We start from the raw sequence: 25,581 nt of genomic DNA, 5'->3' as shown, positions 1-25,581 counted from the left end.
GAAGATGAAGGAGAAGGGGAGAGTGCCTTGTGAAGATTGCCTAATCCCTCCAGCTTAAACCCTAAAACTGCTTTTTTATGAATGAATTCGTGAAGGGATATAATTCATTCATCTTATTTGGCAATTGTAGCCAGCAATTGTCAGATAGTTGTCGTCAACGAGAAACACCCAGTATAAGTGGATGAGATGAGATGAAGGGTTGCGATCCATCCGCTGGAGGATGCTTCACTCTACAGCATACATCAATCGATGGGTACCTATGGGACTCATTTTAATTCTACTGTATTCAAATAATCGCTGCTCTGACAGTATAACTTGATGTGGAGTCTTTCACTACTGAAAAGATGAAGAATAAGATGAGTGAATAAGAGAGAAAGAAAGTTCCTTAAACAAGTAAGACTGTTATAATGAAGAAGTTGATACAAATTTTTCTTGGTGACTGAGGCTCATGGTCACTCTTGATATAAACAGAACCCTTGCTTGACGGTTTTTCAAGCCAACGTCTCCAAAACAGAGACCGTGGCAAGTGGAATTCAAAGCCGAAACCATGATAATCCCAAGATTCAGGCTCACTTCGTCACCACGCAAAATTGAATTCATACAATTGTTGATGAATTCATCAAATGGGTATCTGTCAAAATCCATATATGTTATTTTGTTGAGGAGATATTCAAGGTATCAACTTGCCGTAATGACGTCACCATTCTCGAGGAATATTGGCACTCACATGCTGTTAAAAGTAGATTAGCTATACTTGAAATTGAGCATAATTAAGATGAATCTTGTTGAGTGTTAATTGAAGCAATTTTATTATTTACTTGTTTTGAACAATCGTGCAAAAGCCATGACTTTATCAGTCATTCAAATGGTAATAATACGATTTATGTTTGTCCTCTACATTGTTCCAGATGTGGCAAAAAGATAGTTCTTTAAATAACAGTAGCACAATTACACTAGAGATCTTTTGTATGTGGGAAGATTCTCAGATACTTGAAGACATATACTGAACCTAACAGAACCGGGCAATATTTTGCATGGAACAGCTCATTTACAAGAAATCGTGCATCATCTTCTGTACAGATTGAAGTAACATCCTGACTGCAATGTATTATGTTAGACTAGGAGTTCACCCCCATCATCCCGATATACACTACATACCGATTCCAATTCATGGTGAGACTAAGAAAGAAGGATATTACATCTCATCACATGCAAGAACTACCGTGCAACCTAATTGTGTGGAGGATGAGCAGAACCTTGCTGTGTTGTATACGACATCGGAAAGCGAAGAAATACACCCAATTCATCGACGCATAACGCTATGCACGCCAAAACCACAAGAAACCTCTCAGCACGGGGTCGAATCCACGACTGTGCTATTGGAAATGGAGAAGAAAAGCTGATTAACTACTGAGCTCACAAGTCATGAACGATGAATCATCTAATTAATACACACGACAGTACCAGAGATTGTACTAAACCCTCATGGAACAACTCGTCCGTACATTACGGATGATAATAAATATCACACAAGTTGGTACACGAGAAGAGAGTACATGATCTCCCACTGACCACGTGTGCATTTTTTAACAGAATCTGTGAAAGATCTATCCACGGTTGTCCTGTTAAGGCGACGCTCACAGTACTCTGTAAAACTAAGTTATCAGCAACATGCAAGCAGCAGATTACGGAAGCGACAACCGTGAGTTACATAGTAGGATGAGAAGTACCTACTAACAAATGCAAGACTTCCTGTTCGACGTCTGGGACTCCAATTCAGGTCGAGAGCAAAGAGCAATTTCGAAAGAGATCCGCTAAGCATAAGTACTCATGACGAACAGTAACACCCGCAGCAGTTCGAACAAAAGCCCCTACACGAAGGATTTATCCAATAGACGGAAAAAATTTCATATAATCTTGTCTGTCATCTCAAAACCTAGCAGGAGTAGAGTCCATGGTTACATCATGCGAAGGAAACTATGTCACATCTACTTTTTCTTCTTAGCGTCACCAGCGGCCTTAGTCTGCAGAGAAGGAATCACGTGTAATAACGTCAGAAAACATTAAATTTGTGCATTTAATGAAATCTAAAAGACATATATGCTGGATTCTAAGAGATAGTTACTCTGCCAAATTCAATCAGCGATTACGCATACCTTCTTCACACCCCTGATCTTCTTGGAACGGTTCTTGCGCTCCTTAATTTGCTTCCTGGACTTCTCAACCTTGGTCGCCAGTCCATTCTACAATTCGCAAATGCATGAAGTCATGGAATGCTCAGAATTGCGACCATTAGTACTGTATTATGAAATATGAGGGACGTAACAACAAGGGCATCAGTAAGGGGTGGAAACACATACCCTAATAAGCCTGTACTTAGGCTCGTATTTTTTGGCAGAGTCGACAGAGTCATAGATGAGGCCAAATCCAGTGGACTTGCCACCTCCAAATTGGGTCCTGAATCCGAACACGAAGATGGTCTGAGGATCCCGAACCTCATACACCTTAGCAAGCTTCTCTTTCAGCTCAGCCTGAACACACAAAGCAATCTCAACTCGTGTCCACTATACTCTTGACCTAAAAAATAAAATAACCAGAAAAAGAAAAAGAAAACGCCAAAAACAAAACATAATAAAAAAACACGGTATCCCATTCCTCAGATCATAAACTCACCTTGGAGACATTAGCACGACCGGGGTGTAGCACATCAATGATCTGCACGCAAAATCAGAAACAACACAAAAAAAACCCATAAATACCCAACAAGCCAGGTTAAGCGAAGACCTCCAGCACTACGAACTGCACCTCGATCTACAATACCTCACGAAGATGAGAAGTCACAACCACAACCAAGCGAAAACTCTAATGAGGTGTTACACAAGCCAATGTTCCAGAAACCCTAAGCGAGAAAGGAGGCCACGGGTGCTTACGAACTGCTTCCTGGCGAGCAGCCTGTTGGTCATGAACTTGCGAGTGCGCACAGTGCACGCCTTGTCAGCCATGATGCTGCTGCTGCTGGCTGGGGCTCAGCGTCGCGAGAGGGGAGAGAGGGAGAGGGAGGCAGCGACAGCAGCAGCAGAGATGGCGGTGCGCGGTGTCACGCTGTGCAAAGAGAATCAGAACAGAGTGGTCTGGCTCCACTTAACCCTACCCGGCGCCTCATTCGCATTCCACTTCAGCCCTAATCGCTCCCCTCCCTCTCCTGCGCCGTTCCCTTTGTTCCCCTACTTTCGTTCCAAAACCACAACCAAGGACTGCGAGTGTTTCCCTTTGTTGTGAGTTTCAAAACTGTGGAGGAATGTTTCTCGAGTATGCAATATTTGTGTACAACAAAGTAATGCAATACAATTCTCATCTTTTCAAAGATGACAGATTTTTAGTTGAGGTCATATAATTTTAATTTTTTTACATTAAATTTTTTAGATTATTGATTTGGGTGTGTAAAAATAGAATTCTTGTATGTTTGAATCTGCATTCATTTAGGTTATATTCTCTAGAGTCAAGCATTCATGTTGAGTTGAATATGAATAATAATAATATTAATCACATTGTGTGAAAATTTGCATGATATTATTTTGTTGATGTTGATAATATATTTTTAAATATTATAGTTTAATTAATATTTGTATCTCTAAATATATGATTTGTAGTTATTTTATTTATTACATAATTAAATGGTATTGATATTATTGGTTAATATTTGAATCAAACAATAATGTTACAATTTGCCCTCATATGTTGTGTACTTCTTCTAGATTATAATCTTTTTTCTTTTTTCTTTTTCTAGGAAAATAAATTTGGAATAATTAGTGCATTGTATTTGATATTATTAATGTTTATGAAATCAGTCTTGAATATCATGGTAAGAAAATAAATGATTTGAATTCAAAAAATATAATTAGATGTGTAAATAAATATAAATTGTAACTTAAGTCTATGTAGAATAATATTTGTTACTACCTCAATTGATTGTATTTTAATATTCTTTTAAAATATTATCAATTTTTAATATAATATAACAAGTTCAAAACATTGTATCTCTCTTTTTTATTACTATTGTTTCTATTTTTTGAATAAATTCTTTGGTAATCTTGTAATTTAAATTTTATTATTATTTATACAACTTAACATACATTATTATGTACACATGTGAATGTACTAGGTTATAAGTATCCAATTTAGTCTCTCCTCTCTAAATTTAATATGTTGTCCAATTTTTAATGAATAGAATCTCTTGCAAGTTTGAATGTTGGTATTCTATCCAAATTAATGTGGTTAATTAAGATATTATTATAAACATAATTTTACTATCATCTCTTTACTTCTTTTGAACTATTTGAATTGGATCATATAAGGCATATTGAAAAATAAAATCATCATTTAAAAATCTCTTATTAAAAAATACATCTTCATTAACTTGATCCAAATAGAAGGCAAAGTATAATTGATTAAAAATAGGCCACCAAACCTCTCTTGATCGAATGGATTATAAAAGTCTTAGAACTTGGACACTCTAATATTTAAAACGATGCATATTAAGCCAACTATGATCAAGTAATGGCTCCCAAAATTTAATGTGTGAGCACAAGTAGAGCAATGGTTTACAAACATGGCATAAGATTGATAAAGTCTAGTCTTATATTTGTTTTATAAATAATAAAATTCTCTAAAAAAAAATTATATGATTTGGAAAAGATTTTGATCAATGAATAATAATTTCTTTCTTATTGATTTCTACCTTAATGTTCATCAATTTGCAAATCTATATTCAAATAGTTTTTGAAGAATAAAAAAAAAAAAAACTTCTTTGAAGATTTGTTTCAATCCTTCATTTCATATAAAATTGGATCCAAAATCAAATTTCTAATAATTTTAGGAACATTTGGAGTTTTTTACACTATTAACTTCTAAAAACCTACAAATTCCCTGATCTATTATAAACATGAATCTCAAAGAAAGAAAATCTCAATACATTCTTATATTATTCAAAAAGACTAGAAAATCACTCAAAGATAGTAATATATTGAATTAGAATGGCTATTACCAAAGATAAAAAGATTAGAAAGTCTAAAAATAAGACTAAAGATTAAAAAGGCATTGACAAGAATGAAGAAGGCTTCACTCTTCCTTCTAAATATACTATCCAACTAAGATCTATAAAGAAATGTCCTATAGGACTTCTAATATGTGTCCAATTTGCAAAATACATGTTTTAACTTGTAAGGAAAGTTTTATATACGCAACCCACATTGTTAGCTTGTATTGTCAAGCTATGCACACATACAACACATGACTAATTTGTTGACCAAGTTTTTAACCTATCAATCAACTATAAACAAGTATAAAATCAAATATGCATAAATAAAGCTTTTAAAAAGCTTTGGAATAAGATAATATCATATCTACATACATTTATTTTTTACCTATTACTTCTTATATATATATATATATATATATATATGATATTATCTTATTTTCTAGATCTAAGTTCTACAAAGAGTAGTCATTATATATTAAGGAAGTCTAAGATATGGTGAATTATATTTGTCTCATACTTTGATCTTTATTTTTTTTAAAGCTGATAGATTAGTCCTCTCAACCTATGATAATATCTTATTTTAGGAAAAAAAGACTATCTTATTATTTGGTCATTTTTGTGGCCTTTATAACTTTTTTGAAATAAAATATTTGTAAAATCGTCAAAAATCTTTGTTAATTCCATTTAAATCATCAAATTTGAAAAATTTCTTGTAAAATTGTAATATCAAATGTGTTATATCTCACCATCTATTTGAGGAAGAAATTGTCATTCTTGAGAATCTTCATCTTCATTACGTTGTCTTAAAATTTGTAATAATTATAATGTCTTATCTGGTAAGTCAATAAATAATAGCTTGTGAATTGAATCTACTGGTTATTGGTTCTCCATCTCTTTAGCACCACACATAAACTACAAAAAAAGATAAAAGATAAAATGTAATATTTCTTGAACTACAGTTTTTATATAGCAAAGTTATCATATTCTTCATCTTAATTTTGATCGATGTTGCTAATGAAAAGCATCAACCTCTTTTGTTGCTTTTGTAAGATTTTGCGCTAGTTCTAATATGCATTCACTAATATCATATCAACTTTGATGCACAATTATTCTAATCTATTTCAGTTCCATCTTAAGTCTAAGACTCCTTCTAATTTAAATTCTTAATTATTATCCATTTTTATAAAAAGAGGTGGTATTTTTCTTCTTCTTAAGATATTTATTGTCTTATATGGCTCAAAAAGAGACACGTTGAATATAAAAATGGATCTTCATAGAATTTATAGAAATAATTGATAAGCAACTATATTGATTTTTTCACAAATATAAAATGGTGCAAGCCTATGGTAATCTAACTTGTAACAAGTACAGCTAGTCTTAATATTGCAACAAAATAACTATACCTTGTCACTAATGTAGAATTAAGATTACTTCTTATAATAGGTATTTGCATTCGTCTTTTATCATTCTTGAGTTTCTTTTGGTTGTATCTTTACTATTGTATGTAGCTTAAATAAATGATTCACTAAATCTTTTGATAAAAGTTTATTAACTTTTACAAAGATAAAACCATCAAGTTATGGATGATAATTATTATTAGCAAAGAAAGATATTTATTAGATAGAAAAATATACCATGTTATTATAAGTAAATTATGTCAATAGTAAAAAATTATCTAATCATCTTATTAATAATTGATAGTATACTTCAAATAATATTTCAAAATTTAGTTTACATCCTCTTTCTATCAATTAATTTGAGGATAAAAGGCCAAAGATAGATTTATATCCATCTTTAGAATCTTAAAAAATATTTTTTAAAATCTTGATACAAATTTAGTTCCTTTATCTAATATAATATCCTTTGACAATTCATGATAGTAGTAGATGTTGTTAAAAAAAAACTTAATTGTTTCTTTATTAGTGATAATTTTTTTACATGGTACAAAATATAACATCTTGGTGAAACGATCTACTATTACAAATATAGAATCATATGATCCTAAGACTTAAAGTTCTATGATAAAATCCATAGAAAAAAAAGACCATAAAATTGTTTTAAAATATGTAATGGTTGAAGAAGTCCATAAGATCGATGAAGAGGAATTTTTGATCTTCAACAAATGTTACATGATTGTACAAAGTCCTTGACTATCTTTTACATTTGAAGCTACTAAAAATTTCTTGATATTGGCTCCAAAGTCTTGTTATATCTAAAATGTCTAGTTGTTGGAAAGTTATGGTGACCTTGAAGAATACATAATCATATTTTGCCTTTTAAAATATATAATTGTCTCTCAAAATGGAGTAGATTATTCTTAAACTCAAACCTAAAAGTCTCATAAAACTTAGAAGAATTATTCTTAATATCATAAATAAGAGGATCAAAGGACATACTTGATTGAACTTACTAGAAAAAGGTTGAATCAATAATTAATGTTGATTTCATTATTCAAAAATAAAAATACTTTGGTTTCAAGAAAATTATTCTTTGTTGAATAAAAACTACATTTCTTTCTTTGAATGCAAGATAAAAATGTTTAGAAAGGATGTCTAACAAACCTTGTTGTTTTTAGAGTTGATAAGTGATCTTGAAATCAAATCTTAATAAAGACATGCTCCAATAGATTTAGTAATGATTCAAAATATGTATTGACATAAAATACTCAAGGTTTTTGTATATATATGACATATAATTATACATCTTTAAGTTTTTATAGCATATAAAAAACATGAATTTTATGCTCTTTTATGTTCTTAGAATAGATTAAAATATTTTTTAAATAATATGCAATAAAGTCATAAAAAAAACTCATGAAAGACATTATTTATTAGATGTTAAAAAGTACTTGGTGCATTCATGAGTCCAAAAGGCATGACATTATATTTGAAATGTCCATATCTAGTTTAAAACACAATCTTCCATTCATCATTTTTTTTTAATGCATATTAGGTTTTTTTTCGTTATAGATCTATTTTTGTATATATCTTTGCTTAATTGAGTTGATAAGAAAATCTTGAAATCAAAGGTAGAAGATACTTATTTGTGATGGTAATCTTGTTGAATCCTTTTTAATCCACATACATTTGCAAAGATCCATGGTTTTTCTTTATAAATAAGATAGAAGTTTATATTGAAGATTTAGAATGACGTATGAAGTTTTTATCCAAATTTTCATTAAATCTTTGAATATAAAAAACTTATTTTATAATAAATTATAGATTAATTCAAATGGTATTTGAGCTCTATCTTGAAGATCAATTGAATAGTCATAAAGATGATGCTTTGAAAGAATATTAGCATTCTTCTTGTCAAAAATGTCTTGATAATCTTAATAGTAGCTTAAAATTCTACTTAAAGACTTTTTTCTATTAATAATAGTTGTGGCATATATATCAAAAGTTGATCATTTTTTTATACATATAAAAGCTCTTGTATCTACCAACAATGGTTTACTTATATTACTTAATTATGAATATCTTATACTAAACTACAATAAAAATCAAGGTTACAAGAAGTCAATTCTATTTGAAAATTATACTTTTTTAGCTACAATAATCTTAAAATAATGGATTTAGATAAAAATCTAATTATATTGAATATTATTAAATTTGTATGATCTTTACTTGCTACATCTAAAGGAACTATTTTATAGGTAATGTCTCTAGAGGATAACAAATAACCATCTATGACTTTTATATGCATAGATTTATTTTTATTGACTAAAGATATTTCTTGTTTTTTTAACAAAGACTTCATGTATAAAACAAGTTGAGGCTCTTAAATCTAGCAAGGCAAATACTTAGTAATTTTTTTGTCCCAAAAAAATTTCTATTGTAAAATAATGTGAAAGATCTGAGGAGAAAATAAGACCTTTACTAGATATTATGTAAGATTCTAGTCGCACAATCTCTATGGTAGCTAAAAAAATCCGTTTTTTGACTTATTATCTTCTATGGTAATTATGCTCTATATTTTGTGATTATATTGCTTCTTTTAATAATATTGAACAATGTGCTTAGATTTTCTATAATATAAGCTTGAATCTTCTTGATAGTACGAAGTTTTTTTTTTAATTCAAAAAGAGGCTTAAAACATATTGTGTCAATTTGCATAAGTTTTGGTCTTAATGAATAAGCTTTTGTAAACTTAGAAGTTGTTATGATAGCTTGATTTGTACATCTTGAATCAAAACTTTATTCTTAACATCTTTCAAAGAGTCAATTATTGTATGTAATGACTTGAGTAATAAATTACTCTAATAAGCCTATTCTTGACATCATCAATAGTAAATCTTTGATATTATTTTTTAATCCATACCAAAATTGATTGATAAGGGCTTTATCATTCCAATCTATATCACAAGTAAAATTTTGAAATTTTACAATATGTAGTGGCTAAATATGATCTTTGTCATAAAGTTATAAACTTGGTCTCTATTTTTTTTTTTTGATTACTTTCTCTTAAAATGACTATAAATACTTTTAAAAATAAATTTAAATTATAAAAAAGATGTGAATATTTTTCCATTAAAGATGTAAAATAAAAAACAGTACTTTCAAAAAGAAGTACTCTTGAGTAAATCCATCAGGGTTTTGAAAAAGATGCAATCTTAAATAGAGCTTTATTTTTTGTACAAATCTTCAAAATTTTGATCTTATTCTATTGAATTTCTAGGGCATATTTATTATTGCCTATTTTATAGTTGGAGTAGCAAGATTGTTAAGATTTAGTTGTAAGCTTAATCTACTTGCTTTTCTTAATTACACAAATTTTTAATGTAGACTTTGAACTTCATTGTTGATATCTTTTATAGGCATTGGAATACTACCTCTATTATTGATGTTAGAGATATATGAGATTTCTACCCTTAGAATATTTACAAGCTTGTGAAGATTTATAATATTTGCAAATTTATTTTCACTTTGGCCAAGAATAGCTTCCATAATTTTTCCTTCTGTAGATAATTTAAACAAATCTAAAAGTCAAATTAGAAGAAGATATTTTATAATCTCTAATATCAAATGAAAGTTTCTACAAAGAAAGGCAGTCTACTCTTTATAAGAAAAATAATCAGTATTAGAAAACTAAAAGTGAGTTTGAAGGTAAATAGTTTATAAACTTCTAAATATAATAATAAAAGTAAAATAATCAACTCACTTTTAATATAAAATAATATCAACAAATTATCACTCTTATTAAACTATCAAAGATATAAATCTCAAAGAAAGAAAATCTCAATACTTTCTTATGTTATTCAAAAAGATTAGAAAATCATTCAAAGTTAGTAATACATTGAATTAGAATGACTATTTCCAAAAATAAAAGACTAAAAAGTCTTAAATCAAGAATAGGGATTAGAAAGGTATTGACAAGAATAAAGAAGGCTTCACTCTTATTTTTATATATACTATTCAGCTAGCAGCTACATGACAATGTCTTACAAGATTTCTAATATGTATTCAATTTGCAAGACATATATCTTAACTTGAAAAGAAATTATTTTATATGTAAGCCATATTATTAGCTTGTACCATAAGATATACACATGTACAATGCATGACTAATTTTTTTGCTAAATTTCTAATCTTTCAATCAACTATAAACATATATAAAGTCAAATATGCATCTATAAAGCTTCTAAGAAGCTTAGCCACAAGATAATATCATATCTACCTACATTTATTTTCTACCTAGTACTTCTTATTTAGGTAAATATATATGTTCATGACATTGTCAACAAAGCACAATTCTTTGTAAATCATAAAATTGGATTTGTTTGTATATCTTAAAAAAGACCAATTATTATTAATGATATTCTAATTACCTATACAAAATGTAAGGATTGAAGAAGATAAATAATCAGTTTTTATTCAATCCATAAAAAAACAAAAAAAAAATCAAATAAACTCTTATTGGATCTAAAAAACCAATCTTCATAAGATAAGAAGAACTAAGTGGCCGACTTTTTAAAAATTATTAGAGTGGCTCTAAAAACAAGCACAACAAGAATGGAGACAAAAAAATATTAATTCATATTATGAATCAATATGTAAACTTAATTTTTATTATAATTCATACTCTTAGACAACAACAAAAGAATTATTTACTTACTATGCTATACTTTAAAAAAAGCATCTATAAATAAACAATATTTCTTTGAATGTCTTGATAGAGAAATTCAATAACTTATTAGACTATAATTTTTCTATGAAATGAAAAAATATTTGGTTCCAACCTTGCACTCACAAAGAAGCAATATTTATTTAACTAATTTGATACAAAAGAGTAGCAGTTGATTTGTAGAAAGGATTTATTAATCTTCATATTGACATCCATTGTATTTTATGTTGCTTCTAAAACTAAAAACCATCTTCTATAGATTGTAGGATTGTTATCAAGCTTGTAAAAATTTGGGATTGGTCTACCTATCTCTTATATAAATTAAATACCAACCCTTAGAAATAAAAACTTGGAAAATATTAACATTGAAGTAAGTCATATTTACAAATAGTATCATCTTTTAACTTAATTTTTTTTACAGGATTTGGTTTCTAATAAGAATATTTTGATATGAACCATCTACATTTAAAAAACAATTCTTTTTCAAAAAATATAAATGAAGTGACCTCCATAGTAGGACCATAATGTGTCAAAGTCTAATTAAATAGGGGCAGATTGGTTAAAAATCCATGAAGAAAAAAACTAAAAAAACATCAAAAACATGAGACTACTTTCATCATGAGACAAATTCTAAATGACATGACAATTAGTAGGTTGTAAAGTACAAGAGGTAACTAAATAGAGTTCTAGAGTACCATAAAATGATTTGATAATACATAAAAGTATATTAAATTGTGTAGTATTAACAACTATTTTGTATGTTAGACTTAACCTTATCTTTTGAAGTGTTATGAATTAAATTGTTTGTTATTTCTTTGACTTTATCAATGCATTGGATAAATCCCATTTTGTATCAAAAAATAAAGAAAAAGAATGCACTATGGTTTTTAGATTTTGTTCTTGTTGTTTTTTATTTGATATTGCTTATTGTTTTTATCAATCAATCTTAACAATCAAAATCTCTTTTCTTATGGTTTCATTTTCTAAAATAACTGAAATATTAGATTAAATATACTTAAAAAAAATATCTCAGATTTATGCACCAACAACTCAAACATGTTTCAAAACCCATAGAAATTGGATGCATAAAAACAAGAACAGTAGTCAAATATTGTTTGATTACCATTTCATGAAAATCAAACAATACCAAAAAATATTAGCATGTCTTCTTTCTTCAAATATAATTTTAATAATAATAGTCATATATACACACACACTTGTAGAAAAGAGAAAAAGCTTATTTTATTAAAGAGCAAATTATCATAAAACCCATGACAATAGTCAACTGAAGAAGGATCAATCAGGTTTATTACTGAAGGTCATGGAATAGGATGGAAGGTGAAATTGTGATTCACTGGTAAGTAAGTTGGCATATGATTGCAGTGACGGCAGACTGCATGACAAAGGCTGTTGAATAAAAACTATGGTGAATCTTGAGAGGGGATACTTCAATGCCTAAAATCCTTCTCTTCCCCTAATATACAGTATGATCCTCAGAGGTCCTTTCTGTTTCCATAACATCTCTTGTGTTTCCCATCTTTGATTTGTTTTATTTTAATATTTGAGTCTTTAACTATTGAAACAAAACAATGTGTCCTTACCATCATCTCTCCACTTGTTGACTGCATCCCAAATTGTTATGATACTTTCAGACATCACAATTAACACTTGGAGTAATGAGGCAAACTTTACAACTGCCTGGGATGCTGTAACGCCATTGAAATCTGAAGGATGAGTGATTTCAGTCTGTCTAATGGACAAACGATATGGGCGACAAAGGGAACTATCTGAAATGTGAATGCTTGAACAGTGAATTCAAAAACCCTGGAGTATGGAACAGGTGTGTCTTCAACAATGAAAACTCCGTCCAAAGTGGTGCAGGGGTAAGAAGTTACTTCCACCAAAGGCTCCGAAGGCAGTGTGGAGGGAGGGTGGAGGGACTTGGTCATTTACCATCAGTGGAAGTCACAAAACAGCAATATACGACTATTTGTGCTGTTGGAGGGATTCTCAAGGACATCTGTAACGTGGTGCAAGCCCTGACAAATCTAGGGAGTGAAAAAAAAACTTCAAAGCTTCGCCTTCACATTCATGTTCTGCATATGTACAAACCAGTCAAGAAGCGTGTATTTACAGGGACTTTGAATGCCCGCAGGTGTTTCGCACATCGAGACTAATCGTCGTTAGCATCGGAGTAGTGTTTTGTACAAAGTATGTTCAATACCAGCCAGTTAGCAGATTATGTATTCAAGGACATAGCGTGGTTGCAGTCCTCCACTATGCAGTTATCGTAGCAATTCTCTGCACAACACAATAAAACCTGGGTAAGCAATGTGCAGAACCTCAGAAAAGAGCATTTTGCCGAAGAAGTTGCACAACTAAAATGTCTTAATACGGCATCCTACCACGGTTTTGAAAGTCATTAGAAACTTATGCAATGAGTGCCGAACTCACCTTGGGTGTGTCTGTAATGTTCCGAGATATCTCAAGGTTGCGAACTCGATCGCTAGGATGTACCACTGTTTCATTTGGACTGAAGCTGCAACGCATGCACGTATATCCACTGTCTAAAATAATGTACAATGAGAGAAGCATTCTCACAGTGTTCGGCTTTTAGCGGTATGTCGTTGAAGAGCTCAAAAGAATGGCGCCCGCATCGGGTGGAACTGCTTCCGGCAGTGCACTCTTGGACTAGATTCACTGTGTCGCTCGGGCGTGGAGGGGCCGTGAACCTCAAGCAATCGAATCGAAAAGCAACTCCAGCGCCGAGAACAGACATAGGTGAGAGAGAGTGAGATCTGTCCTCCGAAATTTTCTGTCTCTTGAAAGGAGGCATCTTTAAACTAAGATTGTTCAACTCCGTGTGGTTGCCATGTCTATTCGGCGTTGAAGGAGAGAAATTCGTCGCCTCTAGATTCATCGAGTCAGTTCCATCACTAACTGAGTCAATGGAGTGAGACAGAGTCAACTCGAGATCTCGCACAGATGCGTCGCACACTGCAACGCGTTTGCAGTTGATGGAGCAGAATCTAACCTGGTCTGCGAGACTGCGATGGCAAGTATCGCAGTACTTGGGTGCTCCTTTGCATGATTTCGTCTGGGGCCGGCTCTGCAGAAAGACAATCTTGGCGCCGTTGATAGGGTACAGTTGAATGTTGGATATGTCGAGATACTTCTTGATGTCGGCAACGCGAACCACATCTCGGTGGGAAGCTTTCCGCACTTGAACCGATGCATGACCAGAATGCGACTCGCTTAGCCCCTGAATGCAGTGTGGCCCCGTGCAGCAGGAGAGACAAAATTGGTTCTTATCGTGCTATCCAGTGGTGTGCTTCTTGCAGTACCCGAAAAACTCTGTCTCGAGCAATGGTGATAGCCATGTCGGACCCGCTTGCAACAAGCCACATGTAGACTGCTCCAAATGCGCCATAGATTCCTTAACTTTGAATTTACTAATTCTGTTTTTACACATCAAGTGTGAGGACTGAAGATCACAAGAAAGCTACAAGAGAAATGTGGAAGAAAAATTGGCGGTTTACCAAATAAACAATTCACACACCAGTGTCTAAAGCAACTCAACAATCCCGTAGACCAATGTTCCCAAAGAAAGACTCAAAATTCTGCATTTCGTACGGAATCTTCTGCGTGTAGAATGCAAAATCAAAACGACGTAATGTCCTGCTTAAGCCTCGAGAAATGTCGCAGACCCGACAGAAAGATTCACCTACCACGTTACCAACCTCGCTGCATTACCACATTGACACAAATCCAAAGCAAAAAAACACATCTATCCCTCGAAATTGCCACCATGGACATCACCGATTTGGATCGTTGTGGGTACGAAAGAATTTCCAACTTCAGCACCAATCCGGAAACAATTCGGTAGCAATTCGATAACAATTTAGGTCCCCAGAAACCCCCACAGCGGCTAGAGAATTGGCAAGAGAGAGAGAGAGACAGAGATAGGAGGGAATTGTTGCACGAGAAGGTCTGCAGAAGGTGTGCAGTTGCCATGAGTTCGATCAGACTTGAGAAGGCGGCGACCTTGCAAGAAGGCCATGTGGCGGGAGGAAGGCGAAGCGTGCCGTTGTGCAAGTTGCGGGTAGACCCAGCATAACATACAGAAATTACATAAATACTACTTGCAGTCTTGAAACAAAAGCACAGCAATGATGTGTTCATCTTCTTAAGAGTGCTCATTCACCTCAATTTGCACTACAATAGAATCCTTAAGCATGGGTTGGAGCATTGAATTCTTCTCCACATACACATACACACATTGTCAATTTTCACCTACCACCTTGTCAATTTTCTTGCACAACTCAGAAGACATAACAAAGGATTAGCTAATCAAACAAATCATGCTCATAGCACTAGCCAAATTCACTAGCCACAACTATTGCAAGTGGTGTTTTGTTGTTATATTATTATTGTTGCTACACTTATATTGTAATATTGTTGGTATTTTAGCATGTAGAGTTCCAAGGCTTCGTAACTAGTTTGTGTTGAAATGAATACACTAGAATAAGCATCTATAAGTTATTATTAAGCTTGATGTCATCATCTCATAACTAAAGATTTTCTCTACCAATTTGACCATAATCTATGGATAAGCATGTCGGCATTCTTGAAGAACATTAGTAGTGATGTTTGACCTTTCAAATACTGTAGTAGTAGTTATCAGAATAGCTTAGAATATTATTGATAATCATCTTTGATATATCTTGTGATGATGTATTTTTCAATAAATAAGTCATGTTGATTTCAACAAATATTAGAGCAAAGTTAAATCTCTACAAATTTGCTAATAAGTATTGTTTATAGAGTAGTTTTGTTTCTTTAGAATATTCTTTTAGGAATGAGCTTCACTAGTAAAGCATTGCTTCCAAATTCTCATAATTTATCTCATATGAATTAGTTCAATTGTTGTCATTTTACAATTCACTATGGAAAAGAGAACAATCATTTATAGTTACATTTAATAAGAGCAACAAGTTGGAAGAATCAATAAACTACAACAAATAGAAGTTCAAGATGAAGGCATAACTAAAGAGGGAGAACATGTGAGATCTAATAGAAAAGAAGATGGTGCCTATATCATATCCAACCATGGTAGGAATATCAACATTTACATATGAACAATTCAAGATTCACAAGCTCAAAGTCCATGCATTGATTGTAATGGCAGCAAATGACAAGTTCAAAGAAACTATTTTAAAAAGTAATAATCATTTAGATACTTAGTAAACCTTGAAGAACATCTTTGAAGTTGGTGATTTGTTACAAATTTTCTTACTATCCACTTGGTTTTACAATATTAAACAGCAAAAGGTAGTTCAATTGTAGAATACTTTAAAATTATTTGAAATTTGAAGAAAAATTTATGTGCAATGAGATATAAAGTGGCAAATAAAATACTAATTCAAATCACAATAAATGGACTTCTTCCAAATTATGAAGGAATAATTTAGAACCTAATAATTTTAAATAAATTATCAAAATTTGCATCTATTAGCTCAAAATTACTAAATGAATAATAATATCTTGAGTTGCGCAAGAATAAAATGGAAAAAAAAAAAAAAAGAGACACTAGCAACACAATTTAAGAAATACAACTCTTTTTTTTTTACAACCACAACTACACTTGTAGAAGAGCACTAGGCAATTGGTATGGAGATCACAAACTCATGTGACTATTGCACTCAAGCAACATGTAAACAGTCTTGCTTTATTAGTCAAGGATTTTAGCAAGGACCACCACAAAAGATCAATATATTACTACAAGATTCTAATATTTTTTGTGTGAATCACTTTATGACCTTACTTGCCTTTTCTGCAACAAGCTTCTGATACAAAAAGAATATAATAATGTCAATATAGTAACAAATGAAGATCAAGCTTATAAAAATATATTAGACACTATCAAAGATATAGACATTGTACTCATTGAGATTATATGAAGGCTAGAGAAAAATCATCCATAGTACCTTGATTCTAGAACAATCCATCATGTTATGAGAAACAAGAAGTTTTTAGAGTCTTATATATTAAGACATTGTGGTATTATAATTGTGCTATAAGATAATTAACATAGCAAATTTCTTAGCCGAGAGAAGTTCCATGGTTGCAAACTAAGGAATTACACTACTTCAGAGATATTACAACCTCTAATCTAATGAGAGTTTTTTGAATATATTTGAATGCATTGGTATTACTTATGTAATAAAGGCACAAAGTGGCAAGTTAAAAAACAAGATAAAGAAATAGATACATATGGATTTTGATGAGTAAACAAAAGTATATAGAATATTTGATCCATCAACTTGCAGGATTGTGATATCTAGAGATATAGTATATGATGAAACAAAGATAGGTATTCAATATCTTGTAACTATTAGAGTAGAATAAAAAGATATAATATTTCTAATAAAAAAATCAATAAAAATAAACCATGAATATTCCAAATAACCACATATTCATACAACTTGAAGTATTGTCATTTGATAGTACAATAGAGCCAATACAATTATCTTCATCCATAGACATTGAAACAGAAAGAGTAATTAATATGGAATGTGAGCAAGCACCTACAAATTGTAGATACTCTACAAAAAATAAAAGATCGAGTATTAGATTTAAATATCATTTAACATATGCAATAGAATATACATCTCAACTTCAATATTGTGAATAAGCCATTAGATACAAAGGGTGGGAAAAAGCTATACAAGATGAAGTTGATTCAATTTTAAAAAATAAGCCTTAGAAGATTGAAGATTTATCAAAAAAAAAAAAAAAAAAAAAAAAAACAACAACAACAACAACAAGCTATCTCTTTAAAATGGATATTCAAAGTCAAGAAAGAAAGTAATGGCAAATTAAACAAACTAAAGGCAAGATTAATTATAAATAAATTTGAACAAATTCAAGGCATTAGCTATTTTGATACATATGCTCTAATTGTCAAATGAAATACTATTAGGTTAATTCTAGTACTTGTAATTCAAAAAAAATTGAGTCTATAACAATTATATATAAAGATTATATTTATAAATGTAATACTAGATGAAGAGGTGTATATGCAAATTCCATCTAGTTTTTAAAGATTAGTACTTAAAAAGAAAAGTATATAGATTGATTTAAGCTCTATATGGACTCAAATAAGCACTATATACATAGTATTGAAGAATAGACTTTTATCTTATAAAACAAAGACTGGCTAAGAGCTTGCAAACTATAATTTGTATTATTCTATCAAAAATGGACAAAACAAAATTATAATTCTCTATATAGATGATTTAATTATCATAAGTAATAATATAACAAAATTGAAGAAATTGACTTTATAATTATTAAAACATTCAAGATGACTAAACTTGGAGAAGGTAGTATTTACCTTAGAACAAAATTAAAGAGAGATTCATCTAGTATATGGTTACACCAAAAAAAACTATTTCAAAAAAATGTTGTATAAATTTGATATATTAAACTACAATCCAATACAAACTCTCATATACTCTAGCATTTATCTTTAAGTTGACATGTTGATAAATTCACTTATCAATTATTGGTTAGAAGACTTCTATATGCTTCCATAATCTCAAGACTTGATGTCAAGTAAGAAATAGCCAATTGTTGCACTAAGTACTACCAAAGTTGAATATTGGGTGCTTTCAAAAAGTGCAAAAGATATCATATACTTAAGGCAAATGCCATAAGAGCTATAAATTTGCACTACTAATCTATCTCCTATCTTTAGTGATAATTAAAGTTGTATCAAATTTTTAAATAATTTGGTATTACATTCTTCTACTAAATACATAAAAATACAATACTACTTTATTAAAAAAAGAAGTTTAGCAAGAAATATAATATTTAATTATGTACCCACATTTAAGTGGTAAATTGATGTTTTGACCAAACCAATAGAAACCTTCACATATTATTGTATGGATGAAGCAATAGGCATACTTCTTTTACCTAACTCCTTATAGAATAAAAATTCCAACCTACTTCTATCTTTTCAAATATCTCTTTGCAAACTCTCAATCTATAAAGCTTTTAAATTTAGTCTCTTTAAACTTATTTATGTGTGCTTTGTACTCAATCCACAATCTATATGTTTTTGATTAAATTCCTATTTGGACTCCATAAAATTTTCCAAACCTTGTTCTTGTAGAAACAATCCTATCCACATCAGATGTTACTTGAAAATATATTGATTCTAAGAGGGTTTCTCTCAAAACTCTACTTTTCAACAAAGATCAAAACAAACTCTCCATCAAATTCGCAACAAATAAACAACTTGCACAGAGTCTATGCAATGCCACCTCAATCAACCACAAACCTAACAAAGAAAATTTTATTACAAAAAAGTTAAAACGTCGCCATCAATATGCACAACAAATTTAGAAAGGTTATAATGAATTGTTTCTTATAATATTCGTCTCTTCAATGTTGCCATTGATCCATTACAATTTTGCTCATTTCTTAGTATGCTACAAATGAGTTCCAGTGCAAGAGGAAGTGTTGAAGTGAATGCACCGAAACCAACACCTATAAGTTACTACCAAGCCTGACATCATTATTTGATAACTCAAGATCACCACAATTAACTTGACAGAAATCCTTGGATAAGCATCTCAGCATTCTTGAAGAACACTAGCACTGCCGTTTGGCCTTTCAAGTAATGTAACAACAGTTATCAGAATAGCTCACAATGGACGCTTGATGCAATCCGATTGATTGACACTCCTTGTCTTAGAACATGTCACTAAAACCTTAACATTGAGAAGTCAGAACTTGATGATAACAGGGATAATGCAGCAATAAACAGAAATTTGGTTTGCTCCGAATTCCTGTGTAGTGATGAAGACACGAATCTAATCCTTTGCTAGGTCTGATTACTTGCTTCTAGACACACTATCATGTTTGCAACCACCGCGCTTTTCTCAACAAGAAATAGAATCCTGTGAGTATTTTTCTCCCACGATCAGAACTCGTTGTGGGCACGTGCGTGTTCATTCTCTTGTAGCTCTTTACGTTTCTTTCATGGAATGCATGTGGGAGCATATTTAAATTACATCACCAATTTTTTTTTTCTTTTTTGTGAATTTTGTTCAACATGGACCGCATACCACTGCAAGATTTTCTATCCTAGACCATCGTCATTGGCTGTCGTGGAATGGTAGCAATCAGAGCGAATTCAGTTAGAAATGCAATAATCACGACCCATTCGCACTTGTGGCGTCAGGATCATGCATCCTTTCTGACATTCTTGGTCAATACACAAACGTGAGCAAACTATCAAGACCTATTCTTTTGACGTAACCCATCTTGTCTACAGTTATTTTTTAGGTTTTTCCCAGCATTCTGTTCCTCGGCAATGCACTCTTCCAAAGCAGTTCATAGTCGATGAATTGTATGCTTAAAATGAATGCCAATCGTGATACTGTTTTGCCCAGTGACACCTTTCTCAGTCTCGTTAATTGAAATTAACTCCTGCTAAAATAAACTACAGCACCATACTTTTGATGAATCACATTGAAGTAGTAGTTGTTGTTTTTGTATTTGTGTTTTTTTGTGCATTAGGAAATCTGAAATACCTCAAACTTTGTTTCTGACCGCTCATGTCGGTTTCAGCTCGTAGCTTAACCATTCGGCAGTAAATGCGCACATCTGGATTACGTAATCCCACATTCAGTATCTGTTGTTTGTGGCAATGTGATTGATGCCGCTTCAATCCTCACTGACCTATGCCTTCGTGATTTTAAAGACAGAATGAAAGATTATATTTGAGAGTGTTTCTTCCCGTTGAAATTGCCTTTTAGAACCATCATGTAGATGCTGTGAAGCCCACTTTATTGTCTGTTGAACAGTTATTATAGTAATAACCCCACTGGTCTGCGATGTGAAAATCTCCGGCTCACACACTACATAGAGTTTACATGGAAAAGCTTGTACCCACAACGGAAAATTGTCTATATTTGGTGGCAGAGATTTCAGTGTTTCCGTCGGTTTCATAAGAAGTTTCGTCTCAATTCAACTGGAACAATCTTAGAACAACTGGAACAATCCTCATCACCTAGATTCACCGTTAAACTGAAAAAAACAAAATACACACAACTGATAAAGACTCTAGAAATCCTTTAAATAAACGGTACGAAGCTTCTCGCACTAAAACAGAAAATCCTGCAAGAGGATGCTCTGGATTTGGTCTTCCTGGGCAGAATCTGGAACGACATGGCCAAAATCCAGATATATATAGTCCACAAAACAACGTGCCTATTCTTTACAAGGAAATTGATGGCTCCCATTATGTCACTCATCCTCCTTGCTACACATCACCCAGAAACACTAATTGACAGTACTTTTGCTCAACGCTAGATCTTACTTGATCATCGTGGGAGCTCCTCCCTGTTCATGTATTGCTTCACCGAAACTTCTTCCCTTTGGTTTCCTTCGCTTTTGACTGGTTACGGCTATTCTTGATCTTATGGGGCGCTGCACAGTGACCGAAGGTATTGGAATCAGGCATGCAATTCATGAGGGCTTTGAGTAATTAAGTGCGGGAATATATCGCGAACACAACACACACTAAAAAAAAACTGATAGCCTCGACATCGGTTTGCACAGTTGCGAGTTGATGATGAGCTTCCGAAGTCTGCTTGCCCCGAGTGGCAAAAAATCTTGCTAAATAAGAAGGTGGACGTCATCTCCGAACATCGGAATGTGTTGCCAAAAAGCTGAGTTCCTCCCAATTCAAGGTGCTGGAGATTCTCGTCGACATAGCCGAATCCCAATGAGCATTTCCCGCAGACCTAACCCGGTGGATTTTATTTCTTAATATAGAACTCTTCACTTAAAAGAAAGCTTGATTAGTCGATGTTGGAGAGTTTTGGATTCGACAGACAAACTAGTTTTAAAAAAACTGGGGTGAGGCTGTTGGAGGTTTTTTGTCTGAATGGCACCTTAAGATCACAATACGTCAAATATCCGAGATCATAGTAACGTTTCAAAACGCCGCTTGATGTTTGCTGTTGTTGCCGCGGCGAGAGCGAATCTATGGTCCTTCGCTTTGAAGGCCATAGCTACAAATTCCTGACACCAGCATTTATTGGTAGAATTTTATATTACTGCTCCAGATTGCTCACTCCCACATAGATAACCCCTCTCTTCGCCTTGGCTTGATTAGTTGGCTGCTGCTGCTGCTACTCATTATTATTAAGCTCCTTTGGTGTGTACTGTGAATGAATTCTCTGCAACAATCCACAGCAAATCATGGCATCATTAGACAGGTTTTCCATGGATTCATTCATTGTAGTATCGAAGGTTACACTGAAATTGAGAGTAGCTCATGTACATTGTATGTCTATTGCATCAGGGAAAGAATGGGAATGAATCAATCATGGTTAGGAAAGGAAGCCTACTATGGCTACAGGTATAGAGGGCTCAGGGTTCTGACAGGGTAAAAGTATGATGGATTCACTTCATCTGGTAACTACCAGATCTTATCAGAACTTGCAGATACATGCCTGAACTTCCGGCTTTTAGCTGATGGGTCTGGGAGTTCTGTAACCCGCGTTTTGGGTTTCCGTGAAGGTGAATGTGCGCTCCTAATTCTTTCAATCAAAGCCATTGCTGCTGTTGTTCTTGTTGGCTTGCTTTATTAGATCACCTTATCAGGCACTAATTAAATACTCATCCCCTCTGCCTAATCAGGCACTAAGTTAAACTAATCCATACACTTAATTGCAAATGACTGGGTCCACCCCATTTGTCCCATGTGCAGAATGATCAGGCACTAGAGTAGAGTACCACCATTTCCATCACCAACAAGCGAAAAACAAAGCAAAACAAAAAAAACAACAACAACACAAAAATATATAAAATGATTAAAAAGTAAAATTAAGTGGGAAATGAGTAGGAAGTAGTGATGTTTTGAATGATTAAGATGAATTTACAGTAGTTGGCAAAGTAGAGACAGAGGAATAGATTTTACAATGCTTACTTCAAAGACGGCTTGTGTGACACTATATATCTATACATATACATACAAACAAAAGTACAGTGCCCAAGGAGAATTTATGTAGTGAGTATGTATGTGTGTGTGGATGCACAACTTTAGGAAAATGCATAAAAGCAATATTTTGAGATTCCCATTACCACAATTTAAGACTCTTTCACACTGTTTTGCTGTTTAGCATGAAGTGATTGGGATTTGCAATGTCATTAACTGGTGCTGTCTGTGTCTGATCTTATTTATTTGTAATAAAAAAAACTGCAATAGTCATATAATATGCCTCTCTCTTCTTTGTCCATTCATGGGTTTAAAGGGAATTAGCATATTAGTACAGCATTTGTAAAACCCTTTCACATCCTGTCATTCCATTGGGTTTAGGGAGCCCAAGGGGTTGTGGTGCAACTTTCCCTCCATGACAGTCTTTCTTTCAATATTATAATTCCAAGTATGCAATTCTGGCAACAACTTGAAATAAGTGCTTTCATCAATTACTTTTAAATTTTTAAGTTCTCTATTATTTTTTGCATGTTATCAAAATTCTCAATTTGTTCTACTCAAGTACTATATATATATATATATATATATATTGAAAATATTTCTTGGTTGTTTCACATGATATTAATATTGCCATGACTGGTTGGTGCTTACTATTCCAAACACTGTATACATTTATTTTCTATGAAGCTTTATTCAATAAAAAATATTTTATCATTTAAATTACAGATTCAATGTGGATGGTTGTCTTTTCAACACAATGTTCTTGCCTCTACAACAATATATTGGATCATGAATGTCCTTTACAATATTTTATGCTATTATTAATAAACATCTGATGTATTTAAGTCTATTTTCTAAGAAATGGCTTTTAATGAATGTAAAATATTAAAAAAATAACATTTTTTTTCATGATATGTTTTAATATTTCTACAAGTAATTTATATAATACATCCACTATTCTATTCTTCCTTCTTTTACACTATACTCAAAATTCTACATTGGCTTAACTTTTGGATCTAAAAATGTATCCATTGAGTTTGAATTAGACATTTTTAATGTATTTGAGTAATTATAATTTTTACTCACATCATTTTACAGTAATGGGCCATGCTAATGTTTAAATATATGAAAGAAATAATACATGATCAAAAAATTTAACAAACAAAGGAAGACATGAAACATGTATAAGAAACCTTGTGTTTTGTTTAGAAAGTTGATGTGGACTAATATTATTGTATTAGATTCATACAACATAATCAAAAAAAAAAAAAAAAAATGCATAAATTTTTTTTTTGATTGTTTCAAACATGTTTAATAATCAATTGGCAGCAGTGACAAGGAATAGATGATATTCAGTCCAACACATGTTCTGGGGAGGATAAAACATATTATTCTCACTAACACACTGGCAGACAGATTGAAAAGTGCATATATATATATATATATATATGTACATACAAAGAGAGATACATATACATGTGCAAATAGGCAAATTGTTTTAAATCAATACCAAGTTACTAAACAATTTGTATATTTTGTCAATTATATGTATGTACACATGTACACATACATACATAAAGGTAAAGTAAGGCACTTGTATGCTTTGAATGTATTAGGCTTGGCATTAATTTATATCTGAAATTCTAGACACAAATTAAGTGATATAGTGAGCTGATGTCTTACTCTCAGTTTATGAAAAAGGTTACTCTCATTTCTTCAAATTGTGCATGAGATGTTCCAATGCCAAACCATGGGCAATGTGGTTGATACCATTCATCTCTCTCTCTCTCTCTCTCTCTCTATATATATATATAGACACACACACACACACACACACACACACACAACAAAATGAGCTGCTTGTGGAATTTTTTCACAAAATTTTACAGTAGTTTGTGTGTTTTCAAATGTCTCCATTTATCTTCAGGAATCCCACCTGGGAAATCTTTGTGTATTTTTGGGGATGGCATTGGTTAATTTCATAGAAGGTTTAGTGAGATTGGGTTGAATAGGATGATATACCACCCATCATCAACAAGGCAAATTGGTCACAAATGGGAGATACACAAGTCTATGAACTACTTATGTTTTGTAAAATAGAAACGAAAAAAGAAAAAAAACAGAAGTAAAGATAGATGGATGTGATGATGTTTCTTGAAACAATGCAAAATGACTATGAATGACTAAATAATTGAAAATACTCACATGGAACATTTGAAGAGAACAATAACAAAACACCTTGTGGTAGAACAAGGTTATAGCCTTGTAGAATAAAGGCAATAAATAAATAAATAAATTCACTTATCCTTTTATTTTATATAACATTTACAAATAAATAAATATTATATAAAATAAAAGGATAAGTGAATTGCAATGAAACTAAAAAGATCTTTTCTCATCA

The 25,581-nt window shown here is 32.0% G+C and overlaps 2 protein-coding genes across 2 annotated transcripts; both read right to left on the bottom strand.

Annotated features, from left to right (window-relative positions):
- Nucleotides 1–1,856: 1,856 nt before the first annotated feature.
- On the bottom strand, nucleotides 1,857–3,101 carry LOC112280220 (small ribosomal subunit protein eS24z). Its single transcript, XM_024515451.3, has 5 exons — nucleotides 2,931–3,101; nucleotides 2,674–2,715; nucleotides 2,361–2,531; nucleotides 2,157–2,243; nucleotides 1,857–2,024 (listed from the first exon to the last, which is right to left on the bottom strand). The coding sequence occupies exons 1-5, from the start codon at nucleotides 3,000–3,002 to the stop codon at nucleotides 1,989–1,991; spliced, it is 408 nt and encodes a 135-aa protein (XP_024371219.1). The 5' UTR covers nucleotides 3,003–3,101; the 3' UTR covers nucleotides 1,857–1,988.
- A 10,113-nt stretch (nucleotides 3,102–13,214) lies between these two features.
- On the bottom strand, nucleotides 13,215–22,799 carry LOC112279849 (uncharacterized). The gene is made up of 7 exons (XM_073532653.2): nucleotides 22,696–22,799; nucleotides 22,406–22,419; nucleotides 20,767–20,839; nucleotides 15,026–15,151; nucleotides 14,890–14,905; nucleotides 13,616–14,477; nucleotides 13,215–13,462 (listed from the first exon to the last, which is right to left on the bottom strand). Exons 1-6 carry the CDS (start codon nucleotides 22,797–22,799, stop codon nucleotides 13,686–13,688), a joined length of 1,125 nt encoding a protein of 374 aa, XP_073388754.1. The 3' UTR covers nucleotides 13,215–13,462; nucleotides 13,616–13,685.
- Nucleotides 22,800–25,581: the final 2,782 nt, after the last annotated feature.

The sequence above is a fragment of the Physcomitrium patens genome, chromosome 3 (genome assembly GCF_059467195.1).
Source record: "Physcomitrium patens ecotype Gransden chromosome 3, ASM5946719v1, whole genome shotgun sequence".
Lineage (NCBI taxonomy): Eukaryota > Viridiplantae > Streptophyta > Bryopsida > Funariales > Funariaceae > Physcomitrium > Physcomitrium patens.
The sequence above is the reverse complement of the archived record's forward strand: the minus strand, read 5'-3'. Positions and strand labels throughout refer to the sequence as shown.

Excerpts from the sequence above, each read along its gene's own strand:
- LOC112280220 (XM_024515451.3), bottom strand. The coding sequence starts at position 3,002 with ATGGCTGACAAGGCGTGCACTGTGCGCACTCGCAAGTTCATGACCAAC. Across the intron at positions 2,716-2,930 it reads TGCTCGCCAGGAAGCAGTTC|ATCATTGATGTGCTACACCC; the intron begins GTAAGCACCCGT and ends TTTTGCGTGCAG. Across the intron at positions 2,244-2,360 it reads CTAAGTACAGGCTTATTAGG|AATGGACTGGCGACCAAGGT; the intron begins GTATGTGTTTCC and ends TGCGAATTGTAG.
- LOC112279849 (XM_073532653.2), bottom strand. The coding sequence starts at position 22,799 with ATGGCTTTGATTGAAAGAATTAGGAGCGCACATTCACCTTCACGGAAA. Across the intron at positions 15,152-20,766 it reads GGTCAGAAACAAAGTTTGAG|ACCTTCTCGTGCAACAATTC; the intron begins GTATTTCAGATT and ends CACCTTCTGCAG.